The sequence below is a fragment of the Ambystoma mexicanum genome, chromosome 7q (assembly GCF_040938575.1).
Source record: "Ambystoma mexicanum isolate Mex_15411 chromosome 7q, UKY_AmexF1_1, whole genome shotgun sequence".
In the NCBI taxonomy this organism is placed as follows: Eukaryota; Metazoa; Chordata; class Amphibia; order Caudata; family Ambystomatidae; genus Ambystoma; species Ambystoma mexicanum.
In genome coordinates this window covers 947,377,299-947,402,240 of record NC_090941.1, presented here as the reverse complement: position 1 = coordinate 947,402,240, position 24,942 = coordinate 947,377,299, and the positions used below count along the sequence as shown (strand labels likewise).

Genomic DNA, 24,942 nt, shown 5'->3' with positions numbered 1-24,942 from the left:
TGCAAGCTTTTCCCACCACCATCAGTTTTCCAACCACTTCTATTCACCTGTGCCATCTGCGCACATAAGATTTTCAATTGAAACAATTCTCGAACCTCCCAAAAAAAACATAAATTAACAGCCCACTTAGCTAATTCAACTGTAAAATAATACTGCCATTTGCATTCCTCAAATCTTACAAACCCTGTACAGTTTGATAGGTTGGCCATCTGGCTCACAATATTAAATTGGCTATTTCCTGTAACATTCAATTTCATTTTTCCAGTAGCTTAAATACTCAAATCCCTGCTCCACTTAATCTACCCAACCTCGTTGCTAATTACTTTGGTTTTCTTCCGGAACCATCACATTCTTCGTTCATATAGGTCCAGAGTGTTTACTCTTCTAGTAGTAAAAATATATATTTTTCCTTTTATTAGCTCCAAGATGTGTTTTAACAGCTGCCTATGCTGTGCTAATTGTCAAGCAGAACATCACAATTAATTGCTGTTGCACCATCTTATGAATATGGGAAACCCTTTGGCTTACAGTGTTATATAATTTAATACATAAATAACATACCACCCCCTCCTCCTCCTTCCGAATCTCTGATATCATGTTCTATTGCTTCATCGATTGCTTCATCAAACTCATCAAATCTAAAGACAAACCAGAAAAGACCACCACGTTAGGCACAACATTCTTCAGTAATGCATCCTTGAAACTTTACACTCCGCCCTTAACTGCTAGCTAGTGTGTAGGCATCACAGTTGTGGGCCTTTACTAGGGGGTTTTCAGAACTACGGGTGCATGGTTCTGCGTAGCAAACCTTCAAAAATTTCACACAAATGTATGAACTGTAACTCTCACTTGGTAATAAGGACAAGCAGTTAGACTGAGATCAATGGGGGATTTGGTATAAAGTAAAATTACCAAAAAAGGGGTTTGCAAGCAATAAGTATAAGAAATTAAAAAGTACAAACATTTGTTTTGCCATTTGTATGCATTGAGCCAAATATAAGGTAGGTAAAATCAATACACGTACAATGGAGTATAAAAAGACACCACACTTTAGCATTCACACAGTTAAATAGCAAGTCTAACACAGTAAAGGGGGGGGACATGTTAAACAATATTCCAATTCTCAATGATATAAAGCAGAACCAACACTCAAATACTAAGCTTCTTGAGTACAAACTCTATTGAATAAGTTCGAGATCATGAAATTCTGTAGACAAAAGGATGAAGTGCCAAATGGAGGGCAAGATCCATCAAGACTCGATGGCAGCAGAGAAGAAATGTCCCAGGGCCCCCATCAAGGATTCCATGTACAATTTACAGAAACAGACTGCACGCGATACCAGCAACAGCAGAGGTCCCCACATCAGATGCTGTGCTCCAGATACAAGGTCACGACTCCTCAGAACTTGAGGACAACCTGAGTGATGCAGGCCTCGTAAATGTTAGGCCCACCAGTTGAAAGAAGGGCTGCACTCTGGAAGGTCTGCCATATTAATTGAAGAGCAGAGCTTTACATTGTGGTGGATGGCTTTGCCATTAATGGTTACATTCTGGTGTCGGCTTGCAGCTGCTTTAGCTTTAAGATACTTGGCTCCAGTGGTCTACAAGAATGGCTCCAGATCCCCATCTGATATTTGAAAACCTAGGTTGGTGCATTAGGCAAGAATTGATGTAGTAACCCTGTGGGAGACAACATAACACTTGTCCTCCTTGCATTAGGTAACACCTTTTGGTATAGGCCTGTACTAGACAATTTGGTAGTGTGACTGAGCAGCCAGGCTTATCTCAAGAGGGGTAAATGTGAGCTGTAGAGGTGTAGCAATTAAATTCACAAATACAAGTCGCCAAGTAACACTTAAACTCAAGGTTTCAGTTATAGTTATTTATTTAACATCATTTTTTAAATAAGCATTATTTAAAAAGGAAATATATGTAACAAATATACTTTAAAATACTTTTCCTTGAATCAGTACAAAGCTAGTAGATACTCTTTAGAGATGCTTTTTACACACTTCCTACACCCTGAGGTGACTTCATTCACAAGGACAGTAATGGAATGTATATATCACTAGTTCACACTGCAGATTCTGAGGTTGCAGAAAGGAAAGGTTAACGGAAGGAAAAAGGTTAAACAGGGTCTCAGGGCATGCGAGTATACTTAAATCTTGCAATGAAGTCTAGACAAAAACCTTTCCTAGTTATAAACCAAGTTATCACCTCTGAGAGACAGTAAATGTCAAAGTCAATGGACTAGAAGAGTCTGAAGGGAGCCAGGACAGCCAAAGTTAACTTAAATGCAGTCTATAGAGCTGAGGCACTTCGTAGTTAACAAAAAGTCTTCCACAAAGTTAGAGTTTGTTGTAAAAAAAAAATCACGGTTGGGTCACAAGCTGTCACACTTGTGGAGGGTAGAGCTGAAATCAACTCTAGCAAAGTAGCTACTGCAAGTCTCAACTGAGAAGAGCAAAGCAAAAGACACTGAGGTAAGTACCCCAAGTCTGAACAGTACCTCTGGCTAGCAGAAGAGTGGTCCAGCTGGCTTCTGTCTGGTTGCAGCAATGCAGACCCTGGGTTCCTGAGCCTCAGTTGTGGGTACAAGAGGGAGGACGCCTGGAGGACTCCTGCGGCAGCAATGTGGAGGTCGGCGGCAGCTACGGTTTCAGCGCACGGTAAACACCACCACCGCAAATCTTGGATACCGGATGGGCTTCCTTCACTCCTTGAGTCCTGCACTCTGGAGGGTCCAAGCTCCTGGCCGGACTGCAGACATTGCACTGGACTACGGATTTCTCGACCCCTGGCACTCGGTTCCTGCAGCAGCAAAGAAGTACAGCCAGTCGCGGAAGATTGTCAAATGGAGTTCATCTCGGGGTTAGTTAGTCCAACTAACCCAAGGGAAGAAATCGTCCCTTCTGAGCTTCTCTTGGCGATTAGAAAAAGGAGTTTCAGCACAGCAGCAGGGCTTTACCGGACAATTCAAAGGTCCAAGAGGATGCAGAAAGCTGCGTTCATGGTTTCTTCGTCGGGTGTTCTTCCCAGTGGTCGACTGCCTCTAGTCCCAAAACCCTCGCCTTTTAAGCAGCTTTTTCCGATTTATGCACAGCCTAGGCTGTCACTCAGACAGCAGGATGTTCAGGACAGCCAGCCAGCCAATCAGGAACGGGTGCATTCAGGCATTCTTAGAGACAAAGGACAGGCGAGTTTCAGGACTTCCTGCCCTTCCAGACACAATGGAGCCAGAGGCGGGTTTCAGTACTAAAGCCTGCCAAAGGGAAAACAAACTAAGGGCTCAAGCCTGACTTGGCGCACAGAGTAAAACCTCACAAACAGAAAATGGCAAAAAAGAAGACCAGCGCCATTTTGACAAAATCGTCACTCATGGGTGCTATACAGCAGCGGAGGATTCAGCCTGCGGTAGAAAAGCACAATGGTAGGAAAATTAAACCACTGCCACCAGCCATTTAAAGTAGTGAGGGTAACCTAAAAATGGTACATGAGAATGTAGGATAAGGGGCTACTAGGTAACCCCCAAGCACTTCATATAAGACGGTGTGTGCTGTACCTACAAAGGGAAAAGATAAGTAAAGCCAATTTCACTTTACTTTTCTAGGGAACAGTAGTTCACACAAGAAAAGGTATTTAAACCTTATGAAAAATCTAAAGGATTTTTCCGACACTGCACTGAAGGTGCTGTGTCACCATACAAAAAGTAGATGCCTATGGAGTTTGTAAGAGAGTGGCAGACTCCAAAAACAAAGGAAAACACATAATCCAAATCGGGTCAAAACACATGAGAAGATGAAAAAAAGGGCTCACTCACTCCAGGGTAAACATTAAAAAGTCCTCAAGTCCAGCAAAAGAGCTGGGGGTCTCTAAGGTTGAAGGGAATTAGCACAGAAATTAGAATACTACCTAAAATGGGGGAATCCAGCTCACCACCAAAACGACCTGCATCATTCAAACTCTTTGGAAGGTGAGCAGGAAATCAGACAGTTCAGACATTCCCAATACATATGGAACGATCCCGCAATCAGTTGTGAATTTGGCCATCTTTGCTGGAGTATAATGCAGTCTATTCAGGACCTTGAACTGGATTAAACGCAGGCCAGCATTAAGTGATACAGTTTTGGTAAGCGCACAGTATTTGGACCATTTCTCATCAGTAATGGGCATTGCCATGTCTTTTTCCCATTTGTCTTTAATGTCATTTAGTGTAGGGGTATGTGCCTGTGTTAGTGCATACAATTTAGAGATTCCGACACCATCACCCGATGTTACCATTTGTAAGCATGGGTGTGAAGGGGGTTCATCAGGGAAGAGCGGCCATCTTCCACTAAACGCGGATCTCATTTGGTAGTATTGGAGTGCCCCCCCACCAATTGTGTTTCTAAAATCATCTAAGGTCTCAAATTTCCCGTTGGGGAACATATTCTGCACCCTAATTTTATTTGTTCGGGTCCCAAGTTCTCTGGAGTGTTTCATCGAATGTTGGGGGGGATATCAGGGAAGTTCCATAGGGGAACGTCCGGATCATAGGGCGTCTCTATCTCTAGTCTCTTACAAATCGCCTCCCCAGGCTCGGACCGTACCACTCACTGGGTCAAGGTGACATGGACCTTTGTGGCGTAAACTGAAGATGACAGAGCGGAGGTCGGTAGGGGACGCAGCATATCTCTCTATCCATATATGGGGTGACTTGTCAGATGAGTCGTACCAGTGTTTGGCGAATTGGGCCTGTGCAACTAAGTAATATAGTTCGAAATCCGGTGCAGCAATACCACCCGAGCAGTATGTTTCGACCATTTTTTCACATTTCATCCCAGTTGTTTTCCAGCTCCAGACAAACGTTGTTGCCATGGAACGGAGCTTCTTGAAGAAGTTTCTGCCCGGCCATATGGGTATGTTCCCGAAGAGGTAAAGCAATTTAGGGACCGCAACCATTTTCAGGATTGCGACCCGACCATGCATGGAGATGGGGAGTTTGGCCCATATTTGAAAATTAGTGCGAACAATTGCAGTGCTTGTTTGCGGTTGTCTGAGTATAGCGTCTGCCCATCTCCATAGACCAATATACCCAGATACCGGATGTGGTGGGTCGACCATTTAGGTTGGCAGGTTGTCGCCGGGCATGTGGTGGCTGGGGTCAATGGAAAGATCTCAGATTTAGCATTCTTAATCTTGTAGCCTGAATATTCAGCGAATTTGTGTATGTCTGACATGATAGGTACCAGGTTAGTTTCGGGATCCCGGAAATACAGAAGAGTATCGTCTGCATATAATTAGATCGATTGAGTTGGACCCGTCATTCTTATCCCTCTGTTCCTGTGTCTGTCTAACGAATGCCACCATAGGTTTTATGGTTAAGGCAAACAATATAGGTGAGAACGGACAGCCTTGTCTAGTACCCCTTCCCAGTAGAAACAATTCAGAGATCGAACGGTTAGTCAGGACTCTGGCTCCCAGTGCCGTGTACAGTAATTTTACATATTTAATAAAATGGCCTGGGGCCCCGGGGCCCTGAGAGGTCAACCTCTGGAGCAGCTCAGCAGAGGCTGAGCTGAAGTGTGTCTTTGCCTTGCAAGCCCCCAGCTCTGGAGCTCTGGGCCCAGGCCCCAGGAGATCAGCCTTGTGGTCTTTAGATTGAAATCCCAATGAAGGGCGTAATATCACGAGTACCCCTCTGTCCTGTGTGGAGTATTCTGTATGGTATCTCTGTTTGCCCCCGGTTAGCTAGGATATTTGTATTACTGGCCCCGTGCGCATGTGTTTCCTGCAACATTAATATGTACGGGGCATGTCTAGTGACATAGGATCCAATTTTCCTAGATTTCATAGAGTTGTTAAGCCCACGTATATTCCATGATAGAAGATTGATTTTTAACCCGTCACCTGCAAGACGGTTGTGTGCATACGTGTCCGAAAGTACTGTGGAAGTTGGTTCAACGCTCGCGCCTCTCCTTCAGATATCAATGCAAGTTTATATTGTGATTGTTGTTCATATGTCTGCATCCAATCATTTCTTGGAAATTTTATTTTGGCTTTCTGCGGTCGATTTACTAGCATGTCCTCCAATATTTTTTCATGGACACTTAATTGGGCACAGGCGTCTTTCCATAGATTTAGCAAAGTTGCTTTAGCCGCTATTGTTGTATGTCGAAGGATTTCAATTGCGGGGATCTGGTGTTTTATTACCATCTTCCTGTAAAGAGCAAGGAGTTTCCAATTCTTAGCCGACTCCAAGGATTGCAGTGGCAGTTCATATTGTAAATGGGGAGCTGGATATGTTGGTGGAAGAGACAGGATCTTTTGCCATACTAGGCCTTCTAGGCATGTCCACATCTCTCGTGGGGCATTAAGCATTGTTTCTGAACCAAATGTCAATATAGCCATTATTTTTTGCCTGGAAAAGGCAATCAATGGCTTCATTGAAAATGTTCCATATTTAAAATGCAAGATCTTTCTTTGTTGCGCTAATAATCCCTTCTCTTTTAATTTCTCAACCCATTCTTTCTCGGTTTCTGAAAGATTTAAAAGACGACCAATATATTTAAAGGAATGGTTTGGTCAAAAAATGTTATTGTCCCTACGGGTCGGCCATGTGTTTTTAAGCCGAAGTCGCTCGATTTTAGAAACATTTCCTATGGACCTTACCCGAGTTTTCGTGCATTAAACGCACGCGAAAACAGGCATCAGGGAGCTGCCATTTTGTGATAATCCTATCACTTGCCCCATCCCCCTGGCTGACCTGCTTTTGCAGCACTAAATCATATCCCCCGCTTCTGAGCCTGTGATCAGCAGGCGCGTACCGTCCATTTCACAACGCCAAAGCACGTCTCATGTCAACAATCGCTGCACCTCAGCTAATGACGTGTCGCCATGGAAATGGCAGGACGCCTCTTTCCTCAAAAAGTATAAACAGACCGTTTCACAACACACAGCAGCAGATTTTCGATCCCATTGCTGGCTCTGTTACTTTGAGTATTCTGTGACTCGTTTCTGTGCACTGGTCAGCTACCTTCGCCGCTTGTAGCCCGTGTGAACACCTGTACCATCTCTATAAATTATTTTAGTTTGTTTACCACACAAGGGCTACAATAATGCCCTACATGTACGAACCCGATTATACTGAAGAGGAACTACTGGAAAGGGAACATGCGAAAACGATGGGGCTTCGGATGGCAGTTGGCAGGACAAATCAACGGATGAAGACACTGGACCTAGTCGCATGGACGGTGTTTCCACCTGGTGCTGTGAAAACTCGGGATGCATGGCCTACATTTCGGAAGGCGATCCACGCCTGCAATGCATAACCAAGCTGCCAGACTTCAGGGCAGCCTGCCTCACACGGTCCGTGTGGAGGATAATGATGGTGCTTCTGCACGAACTTCGCGCAACTGTTCGTCCTCGTAATCCGAGTAACGAGTAAGTATACTCTGCTTGTGATGCCACTATTTCATGGTTGTCTCCTATATTCAAAATTACATCTACAGATCACTAACGCATGAAAGTCTAGTTTGCAGCGTCTAGATAGTAGTTTGTCCGAGCAGAATGCCATTAGTTACAAGAATTGTCATTGACAACAAACGTTTAATAAACTTATATTGGTCATTTAAAAACAATTTGTATCATTCTTTTTTCACAGGTGGTACCGGCTGGTGGCCTATCGTTCCTTTACATGGTGGCTTCACGTGAGGCTTGGATACCGCGTTCGAAGAGTAATACCCGCCTGTGCCGCTCGTGCCATAAGAGAAACTTTCCCGAGTGACAGCGGTCAGTACAGGGGATTTTCCCTCGCTGTGCTGCAACCTGATCTGTACAATCTGTAAAGTTTTGTATTTTTGTGCCATCAAAATAAGAAACAAAATTAAACACCACATATTTTAACAACGGTTGTTTCGATTTTTTAAATGAATCAAGTGTGTCTCCATTCAGCAGTCTTCCTGTGCCTTGTCTGCACGCCCACCGGCCCATCCATCAATCCCTCCACCCCCCATCAAAGGCAGTTCGCACCCGGGGATGAGCGCTGCCATTGGGGGCTGTCAGGGGCGCAAACGGCCAAGGTGCCAAACACCATGTACACTTCAAAAGGTATCCCACGCCCAGGGGCCATCGCTCACATGGCCTCCTCAGACCCCGTGTCTCCAGGCAGGTCCCCCCCACCCCCTCACGCTGGCCAGCTCCCGGCAAACCACATAATACCACGACATACACACGTCATTCATTCACAAACACACCCCTGTTTCTAATACTTTAAAAACCACTTGATGTCTGATGAGAACATCTTTGTGCTTTGCAAGTCAATTCCTGAACGTGCTACCTGAGAACCACTGAGATCTATGCTAATCTGCTCGTCGACGTGCTATCCGTGAACTTCTGTGACTGCTTCGAGCAAACTCGTCAGTGTGCTACCTGGGGCCATCTACCTGTTCTCCTGCAACATACTGCTCGGCTTGCTGAATCCAACTGTTTGTTGGTCAAGGTAAGGCCATGTATCCTAGTCATATTTCGTTGATTTTTAAATTTCTATCTATTTGCGAGTAGAATACTCAATAGTGCTATGTTCATTGGTCTCATTGCTATTGACTTGAGTTTCAATTGTTATGCTATCTATAGATCTATTTATATTCATCTGTGTCAATTGTCATCGAATTGCATCCTTCGGGGGTACAGTCTATAATGTAAGCATGTTTCCTTCTCGTGCAAGACAGAACATCCCAGGGAACGAGTGACATGTTCATAGTTTAGTCACATCATTTATACATTTCTGCAACTTATGCAAATACTAAGCCGCACATGATGAACTGGTATAGTTCCGGCGACCAAAACAAATCTTGCATTGAACATTGTATGGCTCATTTACTTTTGTATCACATTTTTATTCATCAAGATTGTATAATAATGTCGATATTTACTTTTCAGAATTTTCAACAATGCCTGCCTCTTCGATTAGCGGTTGCCCTTCGAAGACCCCTGCTAAATCTGAAATGCACAATGCAGGTATTCCCCAAAACTGTTGCTCGAATAAGAGAATGGGTCAGACATTGCGGATATCCACTGGTTGAGCTGGAAAGTAGAGTCGTACAAGTCTTGGAGGACAAGAGGGGTGATTGATACTGTATCTGCAGCCGGCACTTTTCCTCAAACATGTATGCCACATCTTGGGTAACAAAGAAGAATAAACGGCGAACACCACAAAAATTGCTCGCAAACGCTATTCCCACTCTATTCGTCCACATTCCGCCACTGGTGAGTCAAGTGTCCGGATTAGGCTTTAAGCATGGCGGTAGTGTGTAGGTAGCCGAATGGATTAATTGATATTTTAGGTGTTGTGTCCCTTGTAATACTTTCAACATTGATATGAGTGTATAGCTTTTTGAATAATGACATCAATATATTCTTTTTCGATTTCATAACCCACAAACGAAATCTATATATGGGCACAGGGAACTGTGCTATATTGCGCATTTTCAATAACATTACTCTCAAGTATTGTGTCTCCTTACATGGCAATTTTTAATATTGGCATTTCATTATCAAAAAATAATTTACCTTTACAACTGCTTGACTATCCCTTGAATCTGAAGCAAGAACATTCTACAACCGTGACGTGTTCGCAGTTATCAACCACTTCTAGCGCGTATCAGGTAATCTTACTTGGCTATTCCGCTACAGATTTGTTTTATGCATGTCAAGTAATAGTTTTTATTTATCATGTAATTATTTTATCGAATGTTTGGTTAGTGCTTTCCAATTGATATACACCTTAGTTATCGTCCACTGGTGTTTGTTTTCAGTTATAATTAGTGTTATCCATACTAATGCAAGTACTGTTTTTCAGGGAGATGCTGAAGCGTCCACCACATTAACAACAGCCCTAGATGTTCTTCAGCAGCACAAGGTATGGATACTGAGAGCTCCATCGAACTAGATCAGAGCTGGAATACTTGTCGTTTGATTGTTCTACACAAAGTTTCATTCATGGTTAGCCATTGATATGTACCTGTGCGGTGACCCCAAGTGTGTGTTATGTTTTCAATATTGTAATCTTTACTAATGCAAGTACTAAGTTTCAGGCAGTAGATGGAGCGTCAACCCCTGCACTTGATGCGGAGCCTGACATTCAAGTAATTCCAGGGGAAGTGGAAGCGGGACCTTGCGTATACGAATCGGCGCAACAGCTTTTGGAAGTGCACACTACATTTACAACATCCCTAGAAATTCTTCGGAAGCACGAGGTATGGCTACTGACAGCTCCATCGAGCGTGATCATATAAAGTGATTCCATTTGCTATACTTTCTTCCCTATTAACCAAGTACTGTGTTTCAGGGAGACGACAGAGCTTCCACTACAATAACAACATCCCATTTAGATGATGCAGATGTAAATAAATTGGAGAAATAAATCGATGAAATGTCATCATATTTAGATATCCCTTGATTCTTTTAGACAATGCATCATTTGTGGTTATCTCTTTTTATGTACCTGTGCCGTCGAACCCAAGTGTGTGTTATGTTTACAATATTGAAAACCATACTAATGCAAGTACTGTGTTTCAGGGAGTTGCTGATGCCTCCTCTCCAATTCATGGAAGTCCATGCGGGGCCAGAGGTATGGATACTGACAGTTCCATCGAACTAGATCATCAGAGCTGGAATACCTGTCGTTTGATTGTTCTACACAATGTTCAATTTGCGTTTAGCTATTGAGATGTACATGTGTGTTCGTCCTCGCGTGTTTTAGGTTTTCAATATTGTGATACATAGTAATGAAAGTACTATGTTACAGGGAGTCGATGGAGGGTCATTCCGTGCGGTCTATGCGGATCCAGAAAATATAGTCGTTGCAGCGCAAGAGGAAGGGAAGACATGCGGAAACGAATCGGAGCAACAGCGTGCAGATGTTGAAGTTCGAGTCAAGAAAGTTGCAAAGAAAAGAAACAAAAATAAGGTTAGTTACAAACAGTTCATTTTAGAAATTGGTTTGTGCTGGGTACTATGTTATGTTTTTTTCCTGTCAATTGTACTATAATTTATCTTGTGTTTAAACTGAACATCCCTTTTCCAATCTGTCCTCTAGTTACCCGTGGGTGTACGAACTATACATACAACACAGACAGTGAAGCAAATGAGAGATGTTGCTTGCCAGACCATTTACACTATTGAGGAACTATTAATTCAGATGCAGCGTGTTGAGACTCGAGATGCTTATGTCCAATGGCCAGAACATGAATTGAATGTGTCCGGAGAATCCAGTAAAGTTTTATTGGACCATTGCTGCAGTGCGACCGCACCACCAAAACAAGATGATACTGAATGTATTGAAAATAGCTCTGAAGTAGTCGCAGATCAATTCACACAGTCTACACCAGCAAAGAAAATGCAACCCAAAAAGCTGTCGACATTGTTGTGTTCTCCCATCAATGTTGAAGTAACAGATGTTGAAATGACAGAGAATGAACCAGCAGCAGCATTCACCGATGCATTAGGATTTGATATCAGCGATATTTCCTTCAAATGTGGTTATATGTCCTCAACGTCACAGTCCGAAACAACTTTGACGCCGGATGACAGTCTAATGAAAGAGGGCAAATACATAGTATTCGACAGTTGTTTGATGGATATTATAAGTATGCTGAAATGTGGGCATTCCGTTAGAGGGGAAGTATGTGGGAAGCCATTGACTCATGTGACTCGTCAAAAACAAGGCAGTAACGTCAAAATACATGCCGCCTGTAGATTAAATCATACATTCTCATGGTCTGCACAACCAATGCTGGGGAAACTGCCAGCAGCTAATCTACTGTGTGCAGCTGCCTCACATTTTAGTGGGTCCAATTTTAGAAAGTTAGAGTCTTTCTTTCAGTTTGTGGGACTCATTCATTTCTAAAACGCAGTACTACAAATACAAACATGATTATCTGTTTCCGGCCATTAGCGATGCTTGGAAAATTGGTCTCTAGTAAGTACATTCGAAGGCAAACGATTAAGGTTAGCCGGCGATGGACAGTGCGACAGCCTTGGATTTTCTGCCAAGTACTGCAACTACCACTTTCAGGACATGGATGGTAAAGTGTGAGTTTGGTGGTCGTGCAGGTGTCCCAATGTACATCCTCGGTGGCCATGGAGAAACTAGGATTTATTAAATCATTTGAATATCTACAATCGAGGGGAATGGACATCGACCTCATAGCCATGGACAGAAACGTTTCAATTGTCAAGACAATGAGAGAGCAGTTCCCACATATTAAACATCAATTTGACGTATGACATCTTGCTAAATCAATCAATAAGAAAATCTCGGCTGCAGGGAAAAAAAAAAGGTTTGGAAAGTATTTCACAGTGGTCCCAGTCGATCAGCAACAATCTTTAGTGGAGCTCCAAAACGTGAGGGGTCAGTGGAAATCCTCCTTGAAAGATGGCGGTCACTGATGCACCACTGTACCAACATTCACCGCTGGACAGAAAACCAACATTTCCACCAATGTGAACATGGCCCTTTGTCCACAGAGGAGGCACAGAAGAAGAAGTGGTTGATTGCATCTTCACCTATACACACACAGCCATTGAGAAGATTGTTTTTGATAAAACTATCAAGAGAGTTGAGGGGACTGACTGAATTCTGTCACACAGGAGGATTGAAGGTGTTCCACAATATGTGCCTAAAGTACAGGCCAAAGCGATTGCATTTTGGCATGCAAAGCATGAAACATAGGACTCTACTAGCGGTCTTGGCCCATAACGAGAATGTATGCCATGAATAGTCGAGGACTACCGGAAATGTAGGGATGCCTCGCTACACTACGGCCTTTGCAAAAAGTAGTAAGAAATGGGTGGTGAAACCAGTATATGAGGAAACGGAGTTCAACTTTGTTAAAGGCCTTATTGTTACTGTATTAGAGAAGCACACACATGGAATTTTGAGCGTTTCTGTGCAGAGCACTGATGCATTGCCACCAAACATTGCCACTGTGCCATGTCCACCCAAAGCAGAGCTGGTTGGGAAGTACAAATCCCGGTTTAAATCATTGTAATCTGATTGTCTTTTTGTAAAAAAAATGTTATTGTACAGTGTACATACAAAGTATGCTAACCCTGACCACTTCCTTCACCATCCTGAGTGGCGAACAACATGGGTGTCATCTTTGACTTCTCTCTCTATAGACCTCATATCGCTGACCTTGTGAATATGTGTATGTATATATTTTTGTTGCTGTAACTAAGTTTCGCAATCTCATGTAAATGTTGCGCACTTTTAACTGAGGGGAGGCTTGCGTATTGCAAATAATAAATAATATGGTTCTCTAGGGCTGCAAAGCTCGCGGACAACAAGGACAAAATTGGGGGCCTTAGAACGCGCCAAGCGAGGCGTTGCAGATGGGAGAGAAGCCAGTTCACATTTGCACTTTGAGGCCTAGTACAAAGATTGAGTCGAAAATTCAAGTTCTCACAGATGGCTTTACACGGGATGTTGCAAAGTAAGACTGTATGCTCATGCAGAGTGAAGGTCAGCGGCTTTGATTTTTTGCTCGCGGGCTGAATAGGCCCGCGACTCGCACTGGCAGTATAAGGTTCTATTGTTTTTTGACCTTGAGAGACAGGGACCATGCTGAAAGGACTTCATTTGAAGGAGGGGGGCAATAACGTAAGAGACGATAAGGCTGAAAATTCAGAAATTAGATCGAGTTTCATGTTAGTTCAGTACATGAAAAATCGTTGGCACGAACACAGTGGGATTTACGGACTGCATTACGCAGACACACAATGGAAATGGCAAATATAATGTAAGTAACTCTTTAGACGCTTTTATACCGGAATGAAGAATTAATGAATGATCAATTACAACATTTGTGGGATTGTCTTTCTATCGGACGCATGTGCCCATTCGACACGCATGTAGACAAGCAGTCGTTTCTCAGTGGTTTAACGCTAAAAAATCATTAGATTGTGTGTTTACCTCGATTTATTTCGTTAGTTTTCGCATTGCTTTTAGAGCTGAACATACTTCATTGCACTATCCTCGCAAGGAAATAGTTTCAGCTTGGCCCTAATAAATACAATGAATAATAGTAATAAAGATGCGCTGGTGAGACTAATTTCAATTTTTATGTTTTCAAAACAGGTACATCCTACCCTACACCGACTCATCTGTTCCAGACCCCGGCCGATGGATTTTTCAATCGCCAGCTGCAGCTTCTTGTAAACAACTGCAAAACGTTGACCATTTTATGGGATGATCACCAAGGGCCCATATGCCCTTACGCAGTACTAGCGGCTAGAAGCAACATATCAACCTTTACGGTGGCCTAGTTGATGGAACAGCCTTGCGGAGCACCATGCATCCAGAGTGCTTCTTTTAACGAAAACCAACACCCTTTGTACCATAAAGGAACAGCGCGTGAATCACAATAAACTTTTGTGGATTTGCGGATCAAGAGCAAAGAAAAAAAATGTCCATTCCGATTTAATATGCCAATTGCTGAATATTCTCTAAACATTTAATGTAAAATAAATGTACTTTACCAAATGTATAATATTGCTGTTTGATTTTAAACTACTGATTCATATTCCGAATTGTGGCATGCTGTGTTGTGAGTTGATCTGTGTTGGTTTCCGGGTTCTGTGTGAAGTCGCATAGAAGACGACTGGGCGCGTTTGCCTACGCAGCACAGTAACGTCACGGAGAGAGGCGGGGAATATGAATGTCTTGATAATGTCAGGATCAGGGGCGAGGGATATGATTTAGTGCTGCAAAAGCAGGTCATCTAGGGCGATGGGGCAAGTGATAGGATTATCACAAAATGGCAGCTCCCTGATGCCTGTTTTCGCGTGCGTTTAATGGACGAAAACTCGGGTAAGGTCCATAGGAAATGTGTCTAAAATCGAGCAACTAAGGCTTAAAAACACATGGCAGACCCGTAGGGACAATAACATTTTTTTGACCGAACCATTCCTTTAATTGTGGTCACTGTTTCCATTCTTTTTCCTTCGAAGAAAAATTACAAGCTTTTTTTTTTCTCTTATTTGGGTGTTGAGAGAGTCATCACTGTTTTATTTACTTTTATCTTTAGCTCGTTTTCTGTGACATATAAAACTAACCCATGCAATCTTCTTTGGAGTCCCACTTGCGTTTTATCAAGGATCACCAAATCATCGGCATATAATAAATATGCTATCTGTGTGTTATTCAGTTTTGGTGGATTGGCATTTATACTCCTTTGATTGTCCGCAAAGTCTGATATAAAGAGGTTGAAAAGGCTTGCCCCAAAAGGCACCCCTGCTTCAATCCATTCCAAGTTTTGATTTCCGCTCATACATGCCCAATTTGAGATAGTCTGATTTTGATCGACATTAGTATAGAAGGCTTTGATTGGTTCTGAAATTTCCCTTGGACATTTCCAGTTATCAAGTTTTTCCCACAACTTCTTTCTATTGACAGCGTCAAACGCTAGATGGAGGTCAATTAACGCCGCATGGGGCGTGGATCTTTCTTTTATTGCTTCTAATTTCAGCAAATTTAAGAGAAGCATATTAACATTGTCCCTATGTTTTTTTTTATAAAAACCTATTTGTCTGGGGTCTAATCTTTCTGCTATCTTTGCCCAGTCTATCAGTTTTTGTAGTAAAAGAGCCGCAAAGACTTTGCCCAGAGGATCCAGAAGTGCTACAGGGCGCTAATTCGCCTGGCTTTTTCGATTAACCTTGCAGAAAAATGGGTATCAGGATGGCTGTTTTCCATGTAAGCGGAATAGTATTGGTAATATTAATAATCCTGAGTAATTCCATACATAAGCTTGTCCAGGCTTCAGGGTTTTGTCTAAACTGCTTATTACTAAACCCGTCAGGGCCAGGGGCACGCAAAGTATTTAATTGTTTAATATGGTTCTGTGGATCTGCACGATGCCAGGAGATTTTCCATTTAGAGGTTTTAGTTCGAGAACTGTCGTTATCAGCTTGTTTTCTATATAATGCTGAAAAGTAGTTACTTCGTTCTAGCTCTGAAACATCCTGTATCAGTTTCGCTTGATGCTCAGTATTTTCATTTAGCAAGCTCCACAAATTTCTGGTATTTTGGTTTCTGAGGGCTCTTAACATGATTTCGGCATGGTTTTGCATGATATCTGCCTGTGTCATTTTTAGCCAGTTCTTAGATTATTTTAGATTTTTTGGCTGTTTTTACATAATGAACTTGTTCAGATTTTTTGGCTTCCTTTATATTCTTTCGTAATTAATTTTTCTTTGCAGCTATTTGATCTATCTATGTGTATGTTTTTTTCTCATTTTTTGGTTCTGCTTGTTTCAAATCCTGAATGGTTCAAGCAACCATCCATATTCAAATTTTTCTTTGTCATGTTATTGCGAAAGATTGAATGAGTTCCTCAGCCCGGTCATGTGTGTCTCGGAAATTCTTCAGCGATTCATACCGTTCAGTTCTAGTGCCGGGATTTGGATTTTCTGTGAAGCTGCTAGATTCATCGGCAATTCTATTGCTATTTTACTGGGATCACTTTTGGTAGAAGGATTATTCGTAAATTTTATGATAGATCGTGTAATTCTCTTGGAAATTTAGATGTAATCCAGGATGGCAGTGGATGAACCTCTCGTCCAGGTTGGCTTTGGAGGGGAGTTTTCTATGCAATGATCGTTAGTTAAAGTCATCTGCCTTTTCTCATTTCTTTAGCCCATATACGAGCCCTTGGGGTTAATTTCCTTGGTTCAATTTGCACCCCATTCCGTAAAACAGGTGTATGCTCCGATCTCCACATACAACCAAACCAATCTGTTCATTTTTGCACGCATATCGTCTTTGGCAGAGAAGACGGTCAGTAAAGAGTAAAACTTATAGCCATGGGGTTTCCAGTACAGGTTTACTATCCCCAGTTTCTTCACAGACATCTTGTTTCTTTTTATTTGCGTTTTGGATTCTACAATGGAGATTTGGATCCAGGGATTAGGATTTATCGGCTGCTTCACTTCTAACACGCTATTTAATTTGATTAGCGTTAGCTTTCCAGACATAGGGCGGCCTTTAGTTTAATTGCAGGGTTCATACAGACTGTATCTCCATCGCAAATTGGGGGGGGGGTAATGGAGTCCTGTTTCCTGCAGACAGATTATTTGATATTCATATAGGTCAGCAGATGCCCCGATCCCCTGGTATTCCAACAGCAGATGGATATATTAGATTCTTGTTCATCAGTTCATTTCTAATGAGTCAATCCCTTCATTGCAGTTGGTTGCAATTCCCATGCCTTGAATTCACGCTGAATTGGCCGATATATCGGGGTCAATTGCTCTCCTGTATAAGGTATATTTGATCAATCAAGGACCGTTCTTGCTTGGTCGCCTTTGCCCTCAATAGACTCAAAGGTAGCTCTCTGATTTTTTGATCTTTGATTTAATGTGGTATGTGCACCATCTCTTTCATAATTATCTTTATTTTGTTTGCTTGGTAGGCAAAATTCTCAATTTTTACAACGCAAACATAAAAAGGCTAGTTTAGCCAGTACATCTGCACTGTTCATTACCATCTTTAGAGTTCGCATTGTTTTAAATTGAATTCGAACTTGGTCTCTTTTTTCCTCGTAACAGAATTCCACCAGTTTGATATCCTCTGATTTTACATTCTTTAACAGTGGTGTCACTTGAAGTAGTCTAAGAATATTTGTTCTGTTCAACACCAAACCGTCTTCCTTTGTATTTGTTCTATGATTATTGTAGCCATTGGTGCATTAGGTCTACGATCAAGAAATATCAGTAGTTTAAGCCAGGTCTCTCGCGGGCTTCGAAGATGATTCGGTATTTGCTTATCATTGTCATTCTCATCCAAAGCTCTTGATTGGTCTCGGAGGGATACATCTGATATGGAGTCATCGTCTATTATTTTCACATGAAAGGTTGCATATTCCATCGGTTATGCTATGGCCTTCTTTATGCTCGTCAATGACAATTGAAGGTGAATTATCATCAATTTTATCTTCATTAGTTAAAGAATGAGATGGCTCATGTATCTAAACGGACAAATTCATTAGCATCTCCTGATCAGCTCGTTCTTCGGCCGGTAAGGTAGTCGACTGTACATTCCGGGTTGATTTAGTTTGATTCTCAGTCACAGCTCTTTTTCTGATGATCATTTTTTCACTGTTTGAGTGCCACTCGGATTTACTGGCATCCTTAAGTTTCTCAAAAAGGCTCTAGAGCCTCTTTTAGTGTTCTTAAAACTTCTTTGTGGCTGGCGGACCTTTGTGTTTCAAGTTTGTATTCTTTGTCTGATTAGTCTGCACATTCTTATGCTGCTCAAGTATTGGAAAAGCTTGTGTCTCTTGCCGGGTAGGTATTTGGTACTATCAGGATAAGGCTCTTGTTTTCCCTATTTCTCAGTCTTTTTCGTTTGTTGCTGCAGAATCCGTACCTCAGCAACAGTGTGAGAATTTTTGGGTATTTGGTTTTGGCTGTATATGAGAGATATCGCCGATCACTTATCTGAACTTGTTGGCACCTCGCTCATGTCATGTCGAGGGTCGTTGCGCTGATGACTTGTAAGTTGGAGCTGTGGCCCATGACCTGTGTCCGTCTCGCTAGCTCATATGTTTTTCCTTTGTTTATCTGACAACATTTCTAGCATTGTTTTCGTCAGTTGAGCCTTGACAGCTCACTCCAGGCAATGTCGAATAGTCTTACTAGCCACTGATTGGAGATTTCTGCTTCAATATCGAGTCTTGAGAATTTTATCAGCAAATTATTCAAAAAAAGGTTGTTTCGTATGAATCATTGCTAAAAGCGTGGCTTGATCCTTCGTGGTTTCACCAATTGTTTCATACAATTTTAAGAATGGTATGAGAGCGTGTGTTGAAGCAGCCATCATTATATTTTGCAATTCGACCATAGAGGTTGGGATGAATTCACGCAGTGGATAGCTATGGTGGTTATATTTGCCTTCATCTCCCGTGTCGTCTTGTGGTTCCTTTCTCAATGCATGGTCACCTTCTTGCCGGTGAAACCCAAAATGTTTTTTTTATTTGTGCAGATTTGTATTCTTGGAAAGTCTGTGTGGTCGTTATACCTCTCATTACCTTATTCAATTGTTGGAGCGGAGTAGAAGTCATAGTTGTAGTTATCGGAAGTGACTTCATTGTGTTTACTGGACCAAAGATGTTTTTCCTTTTTTCATGATTTACCATTAAATCTTTGATTTCTGTAATGCCCATTGATAACCACTCTATACGTTTATTCTGTGGGGGCCATCGGCGTTGCCAAAATAGAGAGGTGTGCGTTCTGTTTGTCATAATTGGATTGCCATTTTAGTTTCGCTTGAATTGCTTTCGTTTTCTGGGACGAGCGCGATGTCATGCTGTCATCATCTTGAAATGCGCAGGCCCTGTCACAAGGTTTGACTACTTCAGACTGTAGTCAGTAGATTTCTGCTTGGTCATCTGCTAGTTAGCAAGTTTCATCCGAAGAAGTTATAAAGGGGCACATAGTCCCAGAGGAAATTTGGTTCGAGGGCAGAGTGGGGTTTTGTAAGTCAGGATTCCTATCCTCCTGCACGTCTTCTGTTTGAAAGTGTTCATCCTTTGCAAGGAAAACCTAATTTTCCTCATTTCTCACGCACAGTGTCAACAACATTTTCATCTATCCTTGCAGGGGGCGGTTTAACATCTGAAAATTCTACAGGTGCCATAACTCCCTCCCCCCGCAGTGCTGTCTCTTCGAAACACAGGTCTAGATTAATTGGAGCAGGTGTACTCACCAAAGGTTCCAATTGCTTTTTCAGTTGCTGCTCTCGAGCCGTCAGTTTTGCCCACGGCTGCCTGCATTTAGAACGAGGAGGCTCAGTAAGCGCCGGGGTTCAAGGGGAGTCCATCATCGGTAAGGTTTTCGCACATCGCCGAGTGCGTGGTCCGGTGGAAACTATTATCCCTCAATAGTCACTGGAATACTGACACCTCCCAGCAGCCTCCACTCAGACTCTTTGGTTTGTTTATTTATAGGGCGCCAAAAAACCCTTGGGTAGCTGGGCGCACAAAATAACAATACTTAGAACTTAGTTACAGGTTACAAGTTGTTGGTATCATGTGTTATGTACAGTAATTACATTATATACATTCTTTACATGTAAGGATAGAGTGTAACATATTATAAACAGTAAATACATTATGTACATTTTTCATGTGAGAGTTGATCATATTGCATCAGATCAAAAGCACATGGTCTCAGGTTTCAAAGGTCATTGCGTCAGAGCCAGGTGCGGGTGTGGTGCCTGAAGCTGTTGTAAGGCTGGTCCCTTCTTAGTTCAAGTGGTAGGTCGTTCCAGTACTGAGCTGCTTGCACAGGGAAGCTGTTGCCTCTTTTTATTGTCGGAATCTCTGGGTTTGGAGGCAGAAGGAGTTGGCTGTTCTGGTTGGTCGTGCAGAGGTTTTTCTTATTATTCTGTCCCTGAGGTATGGGGGGGCTGCATTGTTCAGGCATTTGAATGTTAGTGTGACAATTTTGAAGGTGATCCTATCGCTAATTTTTAGCCAGTTGTGGTTTTTACGCACATTCGAAAGGTGCTCTCTGACTGGGAGATTCAGGGCCATTCTGAGCGCGTTGTTTTGCAGGGTTTGAAGTTTATTGATGATGTATTTGTTAGCACCTGCATAAAGTGCATTGCAGTAATCCAGTTTTGAAAGGATCATTGCATTGGCTAGGATAATGCAGCTAGCTGGTGAGAGGAAGGGTCTGCATGCTTTAATAAGTTTGCCAGTGTAGGCAGTGGATGAGGCCAAGGAGTTCACTTGTTTCCTTAGGGACAGAGTGGAGTCCAAGTAGAAACCAAGGGTCGTCACCTCTTTGGCGACGGGGATTATATTGCCGTCAATATTGAAGGAGCTGTAATTGGAAGAGAGTTTTTTTTAAGTTGTGAGGTGAGCCTAGAATAAGGATCTCTGTTTTTTCGTCGTTCAGGCAGAGGCCATGGGTTGCCATCCATGCCTGGATGAGGGTGTACATTTCGTTTACTAAAGCTGTAGCCGGAGTGAAATTGCCCGAAAGGGGGATGAGGATCTGGGTGTCGTCTGCATAATTTGTGTAGTTGACACCCAGGCTGTCCAATTTCTCTAATAGAGGTTTAGTAAAGATATTGTACATCGTTGGCGAGACACAGGAGCCCTGTGGGACTCCACATGTTGTCTGGATGGGGTCTGCAGAGTCTAAGGTGGAGAAGACTCACATACTTTTATTGTCGAGAAAGGATTGGACCCAGGCTATAGCTTCACTTGAGAAGTGGGCGGCTGACGCTAGGTGTTTGCAGAGTACTGCGTGGTCCACTATGTCGAAAGCCGCCAACTGATCAAGGAGGAGTAGCATAGCTGTGTTTCCTTTGTCGTTGAGCTCGCCGATTTGGGCTTTAAGATCTATAAGTGAGGTCTCAGTGCCATGCTGAGGTCTGAAGCCCGATTGACGAGTGCCAAGGAGTTGGTTAGTCTGCAAGTATTTTTGGATTTGGAGATAGGCCACTGTCAATTATCTTCAGGAGGAAAGGGACCGTAGTGACGGGCCTATAGTTGGTGGGGATGGAGGGGTCTAGGGTTTGTTTTTTTAGCAGGGGGAGAACCCAGGACTCTTAAGCTGATTGGGACTGTGCTAGATGATGAGGCGGCATTGATGAGTTTGGTGACAAAGGGAGCTAGGTCTCTGGCGGCATTCTTAATTATCTGGGCTGGGCAGTAATCGCCTTTGCAATTGGAAGGTTTTAGTGAGGCAAGGATTTTTTCAGTTTCATGAGTGGAAACTTTAGCGAATTTGAAAGGTGTTAAGCTAAGTGTGGGCGTACTGGGAGTTTCGCTGAGAGGGAGCAAGGCTTTTTTTTATAGTAATTTTAGATTGTAATGTTTTCACTTTGTTTGTGAGGGCATTTTGGATATTGGTACACCATTGCTGGTCTTTGGGTACGTTATCAGGTGGTGGTATGGGAGATTCAAGTTCTCGCAGGATTGCAAATAATTCCTTTGTATTGGAACATGCATTGGAGATTCTATTGTTCTAGATGTCTTTTTTAGCTTGGGTGATTACTTTCTTGTAGTGAGTAGCACAAAGTTTCAGTTTAAGTTTGTTTTCAGCTGTAGGGGTGTGTCGTCATACAGTTTCAAGCTTCCTTTTTTCCAGTCTCAGTTCTTTTAGGTGGGGAGTGAACCAAGTATTGAGGTGGGATGGTTTACTTTTGCAGTTCTTCAGTGGGGCAACGGTGTCCATGGCTATGGCCATGGCGTCGTATATTTTGACCATGGTGTCTGGGTCAGAATCAGTTGGCAGGGCATTGATAGTAGGGAGGAGCAGGGGTAAGATATTGTCAGGTGTGATGTTTTTTCTGGATCTAGCAGTTCCAACGCTGTGCCAAACCACGGGTCAGCTAGGTTTTTATACTGGAGCTAATCCTTTAGGTAGGTAGAGAGCGTAGATAGACTGGATACAGAGTAGCACATCTTTCCAAAAGCACAACGTAGCAGCGAAGCCTCCACTCAAGACTCCCTCAGACTCTGCTGGCTCAGCCATAATTTCCTGTGAGCTAAATTGACCACAAGTCATGCAGCCACTATTTTAAAGTAAATTGCCACCACCACTGCAATGTCTGGGCTAGGGTTCTGGCCCAAGGAGACTAAGGGACACCTAGACACCCCCACACCATTCGGGTTCATAGAAGTCTCAAATGGACCATGTGCATAAGACTTGCATTTAAAGTGAGACGTTAGGCTTCACTGGGGAAAAATAATTAGGTCACAATTCAAGACTAGCACAAAAGGTGCAACACAAAAAATGTATATAGGACTTTGCCCTTACACAGTGAGCCTAGCTAAGGCCAGAACAAATCCATTAATAATTGCAGATGATGAAACAATGGTTCTGTAACTTGAGAGCAAAGTTTGAGTAATAGTAACTCTAGCCAAGGTTCATAGTTAGCTGTACCATTAAAGTGCCGCAGGACATCGACTAGAGAAGCCCGGGCAGACAACTTCTTCCCTTGGGTTGGTGGGACGAACTTTGCTGAAAAACCTCTCCCTGCTGGCTGTACTACTTTGCTGCTGTTGGAACAGAGTGCTAGAGGTCAGGAAGCCCAAAATCGAGTGCATCATCTTTAAGCCGGACACAAGCTCCAGGAAGATCCAGAGGACCCTCCCGAAGCAGGACGACCCAAGCCTGACCCACCTCACCAGAGTGCTGGACCCCAGAAGCACAGGAAGCCCATCAAGTGTCCAAGAATGCAATGGTGCTATTGACCGGTAGCTGAACCCGTGAAGTGCAGCTGAATGGGAAAGAGTCTGAAGCCACCGCCGACCTACAAACTGCAATGCAGGAGTCCTCCAGACGTCCTCCCTCTTGTCCCCACGACTGAGGCTCAGGAACCCAGGATGTGCAGGACTGCAACCAGAACAGAAGCCAGCTGGATACTCCTCTTCAAACGTAAGGTGCTGTCTTGGAGTACTTAGCTCTTGTCTGTAGCTTGCTTGTTCTCACTGGGGGCTTGCAGTAGTGGCTTTTTGCAGAGTTGATTTCAGCTCTGCCCTTCACGAGCCTTACAGCTTGTGGCCCAAAAGTGATTCATTTACTACAAACTCCCTAAAAATATTGTGCAGACTCTTCTGACCCATTGACTTTGGTTCCAACTGTCTCTCATAGGTGTCACATAAGTGTAACTTGCATTGCTGGGAAATATCTAAGCTAGACTTCATTGGGAGATTGAAAAGTATTCAGATGGTCTGAGAATATGTTAACCTTTTCCTTCCCTAACATTTTCCTTTCCCACAATCTCAATATTGAATTAAGTACAAAAAGTGATATGTCAATGCCAAACATTGTCCTAATAATTGAAGTCTCCTCAGGGTGTAGGAAGTGTGTGTGAGGCATCCCAAAGGGGTATCTACTTGCTTATCTTAAATCTGAGGAAGTGTTAAAAAGTGTATTTGTACTTTTATAGAAGGCTTATTTAAAACTGACCATTAAATAATAATTTTACTAGAAAACCTTGAGTGTATTTGTATACTTGTAATTGTTATTCTCAGCGTTACCTCTCTACAGCTCACATTTACCCCTCTTGATACAAGTCTGGCTGCTCAGTCACTCGACCAACTTGTGTAGTACAGACCTATACCAATAGTTGGGTTACCTATTACCAAGAGGACAAGGCTGGTGTAGTTTCCCACAGGGTTACTGCATCCCATCCAATCTTGCCTAACATCAGGTTAATGCCTTAAGGAGACGAAGGGTGCAGTTTACTGTTTGCTCATACCTTTGGGGATGTTAAAATGGTTATGTACAACCTTCTTGGGATGGCAGCACAGCCACTAACGTTAAGGTCTGGCAGTACTCTCAACCAAAAGAGGCAAGCCAAAAATCTCCTTTTTAAAAAAAACTTTATTTAGTACAGTGACAGATATGCAACCTCAAAACACATACTTAGGCGAGAGTATTGCAACCTCGTATTGCATCAGTACAGATTGTCTGTACAGGTTTCAGAGAACTAGTATATTAATTATTATATATTGTAACGTATTTTACTGATCAACATTTGTTTTCTGTAGGTATTTGCGGAATGTTTCCCATATGTCCTTGGGTCTGCAGCTGGGTACAGTCGATGAAATATAGCCTTCTTCCCGTTAATTAGCATAGGTCATTCCCTAAGCCATTTATTGACAACTTTGGATTTCCAATATTTCTATATACATTTTTTGGCAATTGAGCAAGCCAATATTAAAAAGTCTACGAATTTTCACAGATGCCTTCCCAATGTCCCCCAGCAGGTACTTAGGGGGTGAAAGTGTAAGGGGGATTTCAGTAATATACAGGGCATCAGACACCGACCACCAGAACTGGGCAATCCATGGGCAGTTCCAATATATGTAGGGAGTCTGCGGTAGCTGCACCGCATTCTTTGCATTCATCACTAGCCACTGCCGCAAATCTCGAGAC

At 42.7% G+C, this 24,942-nt stretch overlaps 1 protein-coding gene across 1 annotated transcript in view; it reads right to left on the bottom strand.

The window, feature by feature from the left end:
- The window catches only part of RSF1 (remodeling and spacing factor 1), a 1,138,572-nt gene that overhangs the window by 346,814 nt on the left and 766,816 nt on the right, over positions 1-24,942 (bottom strand). Inside the window, exon 12 of the mRNA XM_069639968.1 lies at positions 562-638. Coding sequence (XP_069496069.1) covers positions 562-638 — 77 coding nt within the window. The remainder of the gene's footprint in view (positions 1-561; positions 639-24,942) is intronic.